Source organism: Limulus polyphemus, unplaced genomic scaffold (assembly GCF_000517525.1).
Source record: "Limulus polyphemus unplaced genomic scaffold, Limulus_polyphemus-2.1.2 Scaffold3594, whole genome shotgun sequence".
NCBI classification, from domain to species: domain Eukaryota; kingdom Metazoa; phylum Arthropoda; class Merostomata; order Xiphosura; family Limulidae; genus Limulus; species Limulus polyphemus.
This window is the reverse complement of record NW_013669204.1, coordinates 47,833-57,198: the sequence shown is the minus strand read 5'-3', so window position 1 is coordinate 57,198 and position 9,366 is coordinate 47,833. Positions and strand designations below refer to the sequence as shown.

At 33.3% G+C, this 9,366-nt stretch overlaps 1 protein-coding gene across 1 annotated transcript in view; it reads right to left on the bottom strand.

The window, feature by feature from the left end:
* Nucleotides 1-5,844: 5,844 nt before the first annotated feature.
* LOC106469654 (multidrug resistance protein 1-like) overlaps nucleotides 5,845-9,366 on the bottom strand; it is a gene marked incomplete at its 5' end in the record, with an annotated part of 49,876 nt that continues 46,354 nt past the window's right edge. Inside the window, one exon of the mRNA XM_022398231.1 lies at nucleotides 5,845-8,532. Coding sequence (XP_022253939.1) covers nucleotides 8,329-8,532 — 204 coding nt within the window. The remainder of the gene's footprint in view (nucleotides 8,533-9,366) is intronic.

The following is a 9,366-nucleotide window of genomic DNA, read 5'->3' as shown; positions in this document are numbered from 1 at the left end:
AGAGAAATAGAAACAGCAAAGTTAGATGGTTAAATGGTAACAAATTTTAGGAGGGAGAAGTGAAGCAATTGGGAATATTAAGTATTTTTATGCAATTAAGTAAAGTTAGGAAGAATCGATATAATAGAAATCACTGGATGTGGCACCCATGTAAGGAGGAATGGGGGGAAAGATATCACCTATATTATGTAATGGGGTCAAGAACTAGGTGGATTAGAACTAACTAGCATTGAGAACCAAGAGTGATAAAAACTGACACCCAGCACATTGAGTGAATCTTGATTCGTCTGAGAACAATACGGTCTTCCAAAAGTCCAGAGGCTTGTCAGCATATCACTTGCCCACTTTTTCGTTTGACTATGTTGGCAGGTCTTAATAAGGGCTTCTGTCTAGCTGCTCTGCAACGATAACCCAATCTGTGGAGAATCCGTTGAACAGATTTCGGGCTCATCCCACCAACTTTGGCCACTTCTGCAGTCGTTAATCTGGGATCCATTCCGATGCTCCACTGAGTTATTCCACCATCTGCTTGACCAACTATCCTTCATCTAACAATTCGAGAAAACCTTGAGTTCTAGGCATGCTGTAGCACAAGATAATTAGTGTGCGGACCATTTTCATTTATATATTGCTCTGAACACAAATTAGTTAGCATAAATCAGTTAAATGACGAAAAATTAGGTGTCTATTTACTTGTGACCACTCAGTGTATATTAAATCTATCCTGTTGTGTATTCATAATCAGCACAAGACTGCAATAATATAATACTTTTATGTCCATAAAATGTTTTCTTGGTGTCATTGTTATTAAAGCACGAAGAAATTTAAAACAAATTGAAAGAAGTAGACCTTTGCAACTCGTATGGTTTCAACAGGTTTCTATCATTTTAGGTATTGCCTGTCACCATATCCTATGTACTTACTATAATCTGGTAGCTAAATATGTAAAACGTTTTAAATATATTTCCGCTGTAGATTGCTCCAGATATTTCAGAATTAAAACCTGGACATATACAATTTAGGGATTTACTGAAAGTTTGACCTCGTTGTGTAGACTACAATTATTTAGGCGTTTCCTGCTGTAGTGCTGGGCTATAATACACATTTTTTACTGCTTTCAGTTTAAAACGTAAGTTCACAAAATTTTTCTTTTTTCAAGCAAGATTCTAGCTTTAACTTTCCCCAGGAGCTAATTCGGTCAAATGGAGATTGGGCATCTTCTTGGCTGGTTCTCTTGCAGAAATAACATTCTTTCTAACTAGAACGCCGAGTTTATCTTGTCAGCGAATCAGAACAGTAATTGCAGTTGGACTCATCCATGATTCTCACTGCCTGTTTGCCAACTAATGTGACAGGCATCAATCAATGTTTCTTGTATTAGAAACTCGTGAGTTTATTGCCATATTTAAAACAGTCTTGGGACCTGCAGACTGGTTCACTTTTCAGAAAAATGGTCGACATCAAGCATTTTGGGTTATTTGATTTTGGTCAATTTGAGGGTGCTTAACTCAAATATTTTGTTTGTCCACCTGGCAAATGGCTCCTTCAGCCTCAAAATTGAAAAACAAAATGGCCCCCTAAAACCTCAAAAATCAGTGACCATTACCTTGTGCACCCAAAAAGTGAAGGGGAAATTGGTGTCTAAAGCATTTAGCCCCGGCATGGCCAGGTGGTTATGGCACTCGACTCGCAATCTGAGGGTCGCGGGTTCGAATCCCCGTCACACCAAACATGCTCGCTCTTTCAGCCGTGGGGGCGTTATAATGTGACGGTTAATCCCACTATTCGTTGGTAAAAGAGTAGCCCATGAGTTGGCGGTGGGTGGTAATGACTAGCTGCCTTCCCTCTAGTCTTACACTGCTAAATTAGGGACGGCTAGCGCAGATAGCCCTCGTGTAGCTTTGCGCGAAATTCACAAACTAAAGCATTTAATCACAATGTTTTCTGTCTTTGTTGCAGACATAAATAGTTCTTTGGACTAAACAAGAGGAAATCCTCAATAGCTGCGGTACTTGAAATTATTTTAGGCGGGATTAGAATAAATCAATCTACGAGACCTTAAGCGTGGTCAAATAAATCAAATGAAAGGATTTGACCTCATGATTCCAAAACTGTAATTAGATCTCAAATCGGTCAAGAGTTGATGGAGCTATGAACAAAAAGATGGAAAAGAAACTTGAGAAAAATGATTGTGCCATTCTATGAGCCGCAATGCTGCGGCTAGAAAAAAGTATCAATGTTACCATGACAACAAAAATTTGACTTTTCACTGAGCTAAAACAGTTGACTTTGGTGTAAGGCAGAGGTCTAGGAGTCCGATTTGATTTTATGAAAACCTCCATACGGTTCCCTCATTTTTTCTTCTCTCAATGTACTCGGTTTAGCTGTGTGATATCTCGAGGATTTCCGGCAAAGCAGAGAAGTACTGGCCCGAAAAAACAGGAGGTATGTGGATCTCGTGTGTGATGGTTGCGCCACAAAGAATGAGACAGGAGCACTTCATGACACATTCTTTCAGCTTTTCTAGGTCTTGTTGAGTGCTACTAAATATTGTATCATCCTTGTCTCTTTGAGGAATGACACAAAAACTACAATCAATTTCACCACTGTTGCAAGATCGTTTTAAAGGTGTTATAGGCTCCGTTACAGCATAATACTATCACAAAGACTTTATACTGCAGACAAAGCTTTAGGAAATTGGAGAAAATATACAGATTAATACTTCCTGTTTATTTATTGATGTAGCTTAACTGCTGAAGTGTTTAACAACAAGACCTGAAACAGCAATATAAATTTTCGAAATTATTTTAGATAAAGTAAGTTTTTTTTCACTTATTTATGCTAATAGTCAACTCGACTTGGCATGGCCTGGTTAAGGCGCTCGACTTGTAATGTGTGGGTCATGGGTTTAACTCCCCGTCACCGCAAATGCTCGCCCTTTCAGCCATGAAGGTGTTATAATATGACGGTCAATTCCCCTATGTGATAAAAGACTAAGTAGCCCAAGCGTTGATAGTGGATGGTGTTAACTAAAAGCCATCTACCTAGTCCATCACGGCTAAATTAGAGACGTATGGCGCAGGAAGCCCTCGAATAGCTTTGCTCGAAATTCGAAATAAACGAAATTATTGTCATTAATCTAATGAGCGCCTTAACCAGGCCATGCCAAGTCGAGTTTATGTTATTATTTAATGTTGAATACTATCGTCTTCGTTCTGAAATTTCAAAAATTCATAAGATATTACACAGTAATGGTTATCCTCTTAATTTCTTACACTCTATTACGTGGACGTTTTTCACAAATAGAATAGAAACTATCAAGAAGACACACAATGTCTCGAAATATCTGCTAGTTTTTACCCCTCCTTTCACGTGCAAATAGTTTTAAACTCAAATCCCAAATTAAAAAAAATAATGATGTGAAATTAAGCTATGTTTAGTTTAATTCAACATTTAGAATTCAAAACGTGTTTAAAAATAAAAAAGGACATTACATATCCCTAGGCGCTCATGCGTCGTATATAAATACACTTATGGCAGCTGTAAAGCTACCTATATTGATAAAACTACACGTCATGTTCAAATATGTGCACACGAGCACATGGTAATTTCAGTTAGAAGCTGATATAAACCAACTAATTCACCTGAGTCTTGTCTTGTATATGATTACACAGTGAGATTAACATCCAATCCACTCTTCTTGAAAACTTTAAAATTCTCGACTCTGAAACAACAGGTAAAGAACTCTTTATTGAAAAAGTCTTTCCATTTCAACGATCACGTGACACTAAATAATAACATTGACCAGGGACTAGTACTGCTGCCAGCACTGACCATGCAAGTGAAAGCTAAAAGAAAGAGGAGTCTGGTGACTTGTCCCATCAAAGTGCACTACAAGAAGAAAACATATATGCTCACATCTGCAAAGGAAAAACTTCATTCTAAATCCAAAAAAGACCTTCCTGTCATTGGGTGCATCTCAAAAGGCATCCAGACCCTAATAAGGTCAAGGAAGGGTAGCCTTCAGTAGGACAGCCAAGCAGAGAGGACTGTAATGGTTAGACAAATAACAGCATTGGCAAATCAGACAGTTTGCAGGTGTGAACAACGAAACCTTCACTTCCAAGACAGAAACAAGTGAGTGAACCCTGAGGACTTACACTGCTGTTGTCACTGAGGCTCTACCAGCAAAGAAACTATGGGAGACACTTCAGAAGCAGTCAAGAGCAGACCTCTATACAAGGCCACCAAAGGTTAGTAACAATCGGCTCATGTTGGAGCAGATCCCAGCATTCATGTTCTATTGTCAAGAGACAGCTGTTGAATGGCCAGGAGTCTGGACTCTCTAAAGTTAGAAGAAAGAATGGCTACAGTGAGAACAAAGAAAACTAATCAAGAAATAAATCCGTTGCCTTATCAGTAGTGCTTCCATTGTCACCTTTATATTTTGATTGGCTGCTTTAGATGTCCAGAAGTTTCCATGGGTTCTTCCCTGGTCTCAGTCAGTCCTGCAGGCACTGAACTTTCATCTTACATTTTGATGGAGGGGTGGCCCAGTCTGTACACTCTTTAATTGAAGTGTGTCTCAAAATTTTCTTTCTCTATTCACTTTTCTTATTTAATTTTCCTTTTTTGTCATTGTGAGTGTGTACCCTTACACTGGGTTATTTGAATCATCATTCTTACACGATCTTTTATTATTATGATGTATTGTATTCTTAAGTTATTGTTAAAGGGTATTTCATGTATCTTTGTGTAAAAGGGTTATTATATTGTATATCACTGTTAAAGGGTTTTTATATAATTATGAGTTTTTGTTAAGGTTTGGACTGACATATGTTCTTAGGAAGGAAGTATAACTAACATTCTCCTGGATCATTCCGAGAGTTAAAGAGAACTGGTTTTCAAAGTTAACTTTAATTTTTGGCCTGAGTAAGAGAGAAAAGAGGAAAAGTGTGATAGGTAGGCATAGTGACTACCTGATTTCAATACTATCATGGCAGCAACATGTAGTGTGGAAAGTCATTAACGTTACCTTATTCTGGTTGTATTGCCTTTTGTTCTGTAGTATATAACCTCTCTTCTGTCTGCAGGGATATTTCAGCATTATATATATTGAATCTTGATTGAACAGGCTAGAAATGAGATATCAGATATCATTGGTTGTCCAATTATGATGTTAACTGATAGTAACAGCTGCCCAATGCTGTCAGGGAACAGAGGTCACAAGATGCCACTGTTCATTGGGCAAAGAAAGCAAATTTACATTCTAGATTTGAGTGCAATTTCTTGGTTTAGAATTTAACTAGATGACCAATGAAGACATCCTACATTGAAGATCCAGAATGATAACAGGAAAGTTAAGCACCAACCACTTAGTGGAAGAAGACTGTCCCCTTTTTTGATTTGGTATGTGAGATATTTTAATGATTTTCAATTTATTAGTACAATAAAATATTTTGTCATTTTATAAATAAAGTTGTCTGGTCTCTATTCTACTGTTAAAGAGAAATACTGAGTCAGTCATCCTCTTTCAAACATTCTCAATAGTTTATGGACAAATCTGTTGCTATTGTGAGTGTCTCTGATATTTGTAGGAAATCAGTAATCTCGGGACACAGCAGATAATACAGCATCAAACTTGTAAAAGTGGCAGTAGAAGATGTAAATAAAACAGTGTTAAAACAATCATATTCAAAGTTAATTGTAGCAAAAATTATATATATATCTATATATATTTTATTTATTTTAATTTACAAGACACAGGAGTTAAAATATCAGAAAATGCAATCACAGCATTTCTATGATTAAGAGAAAATCAAAATATTAAAAAACAACAAATTTGTTTGCAAAATACACACTTTATCACGCTTTCTTTTCTTTCCATTCAGGCAATTTCACTTCTCTTATGAAATATATTTTATTAGATCCTTCTAGGTAACTTTAATCTGTCCTGTATCATTTGTCAACAGATGTGAATAGTGTGAATTTGTTTACATTTTTAAATTTCAGGCGATGGAATCACAATATCATTTCTACTTAATTCACAACCTTGAAATGTCATATTTTAGTAGATAATTGTTAAAAATATATAGTTTAAACAATTACTAGAGATACTCTTACATAAACTCTTGGTTATATTTTACTTACTAATTCAAGCATTTCACATTATAGATAATAAAAGTTTGTATTTCTTCAAAGTTTGAATTGTATTCATAACTTATAACAAAACATTATGAAGAAGTACTTGATGTACTTTGACAAAATCTCTCAGTTACCAATTCTTTATGATCAACATCTGACAAGAAGCAGACATATACACTCCTTAACCTATAGCACATTATGTGATTAAACACATCAGATATTAACAGTATGATATTAAACTTTTGGATTTAAAATAGATTAGCAAATAAAAGGTTTAAACTCTTATAAAGCTAATGAATTTCATAGAAACTTTTATAAAACCAACAAAACAATGAAATAAATATATTTTGAAATATTTCCTAGAATCAAATCTTAAGTTATTTTTATCTCTTCTCCAAATATATTTTTTGAGCAATTTCAACAGAAATACATATCATAATCGTTAAACAGAAAACCCTCATCTATGGCCAAAAACTAATCAAATTGTGGAAATGCTTCAAAATTTATATAAAAAGAAATCTAATAGGTCTAAAGATAGTGAGGTGTCACTGTAACTGAAAAAACATAAAAAATAATTATACAACCATTATACAAATAAGGCCAATAAGCTGTATTAAGAGTACCCATAGATGCAAGTTAATTCAAGTAGATATTCTGTCTGCAGTCAATGTAGATCACATCAATTACAAGGTATAAAGCTTATATGATATTAAACAGTAGAAAACTATGTGTACCAGAAATTTAATCTAACAAACTACCTGTATTCAACTCCAATCAAACATAACATTAAAAATTATACAGCTGTAAGGAAAGAGTACAGGTATATAACGATTAACAATACAAATATAATTTGCAATAACTAAATAGCTCAATTTAACTATAATTACATGTACTTCACATAATACAACTCTGACCTAGTTCTAATCTATCCCATTTTTAATAAGAAAAATAACACACGACACCAATATATGTGATTGCAATATTTCCTACTAAACAATAATAAATCATAATAAAAACTTGATAAAACTGTCATAGGTATTATTCAGTGAATCATTATTTTCTTCACTAATTACATTGTTTTAAAAAAAATACATGTTTGATCCTTGCAGTTAACAAGCATCAGTGCACTGTAAAAATAAAAATGAATCAGGAGTAAATCTTTATGTTTTTCCTGTAAGTAAACAGGAAGAATATGAATAATAATTTTTATTTCATCACAGTATCCAACAAAATTATAATTATCTTTCATCTCAGTGGATGCTACTTTTAACAGCAAATAAAAATAAAATTACTGTATTAGATTCTTCACTGTATTTTATATATAAGATATAACAAAATTTAATTGTTTTAGATATTTCTTCTTATGTAGCTGATTACTGTAAATTAATGAAGTATTTTGTCTTCAACTGATATACATATAAACCTATATAATGAAAAAGATTTTTCATAAACAACAATAAAGAATTAATTGTATAAATAATAAAATACTTATACAAACTTCCTGCAAAATACTGCAACTACCTGAGAAAACATACTTCATCTGAGGTGCATAAATTCAACTACATTTTTTTGTAAGTTTACTGATCCTAAACCTGATGCGTAAACACATAAAACATATTAAATCTGAAATCAACTAATTTAAAATGAACACAGAAACAAAATATTTAGGATTCTTTTTTTAAAAGTGTGTCATACTTTAATATAAATTTGTGGTTTGATACAGAAGACAAACTGGATTATCATAGCTATTAATTACTAGACATTTAAAGACAAATAGTTTGATCACCCAATCCAATATTTGTTTTTTTAAAACACAGAAATGCATAAAAACTTTATTGGAAACAGGAATGAATGAAATATTAAATACATTACATAGAGAAAAATAAACAGCTTAAAACAAACACTAGTTCTACTAACATATTTCAAGCATTATCAGTGTTTAATTTTATAAAAGAGTGAAAAAATGGTTGATATTAATACTATCATGAAACTTGTCAGAGACATGGGTGAAGTGCAAAAAAAAGAATAAACTCATCTATCACTCCCACGTCATCTGTGCCACATACATGTATAACATTTGCATAATGATTAGTTGTCAATAAAGGTACCTTTAAATAAACACTTCAGAAATTTCAAAGGCTGAACCAAATGAAATTTTCAGAATAGCTCTTACATTCAGCAAATTCAGTCTGTTTTCTCAACTTGGGCAGTGTGTAACTTGTAGTAAAGACCACGTTTGGTAAGAAGTTCACTATGCTTTCCTTTTTCAACAACTCTTCCATGGTGAATAACAAAGATTTGGTCAGCATTCTGAATTGTGGATAACCTGTGGGCAATTATGATACACGTTCTCCCTTCTCGAGCTTTGTCTAAAGCTTCTTGGACAATCTATAAGAAAAGTCAATTATTAACATAGAAAAAATATGTCTTTACAGTCTGACTTACTTGAGTGAATATTAGAGAGAAATTAAAGATCATATTACAAAGTATATCATTATAATTATCTAAATCTATAATCAAGTTGTGTGTAATGTTCATACACTACTAATTAATTCTATAGAACTACAAGTTAATACAGGTGCACACATGAGTTTGATATACTTCATTGTTTGAGCTTGATATGCTAGGTGCAAAGCTAAGAGGGTTTCGAAGTTCATATGTTTATTTCTGAGTTTTAAAATATTAAGGTAAATTTTAGTTACATATGTTTTACTTTAAAATAAGTATTTTTTAAACAATTACTAATGGATTTTTTAAGTTTTGTAGATTGATCTCATTATCATGAATCACAAATACTGCAAATATAAAAATAAAAAAAGAATTAATAGTATCACATTCCTTCTTTATGTTTATTAAACTTTTGCCCTTTGGCACTGTTTCCACTGAATTTCAGTTATTCAATAAAATGTGCAGCTTTCCATTACTGTATTAATCGAACATTTAAGTTTTCGAAATATGACATCTAATACTGCTTCTACTGATCTTTATTTATAAATTCTTAAATATGACTTTTCACCACTAAACCTATGAACCTTTCACTTACATATAAAATGTCACTCTGCAGTATTGTATCGTAAACTATCTTCTTTCATTCAACTTATACTGTAAAAACTAGGGACACCATCAAACCCTTCATTCTGTTTCCATTTTTTTAATGACAAACAAATTGGGTTATCAAACACCACATACATTCAGCTTCACCTTTTAATCTTCAGTTAAAGG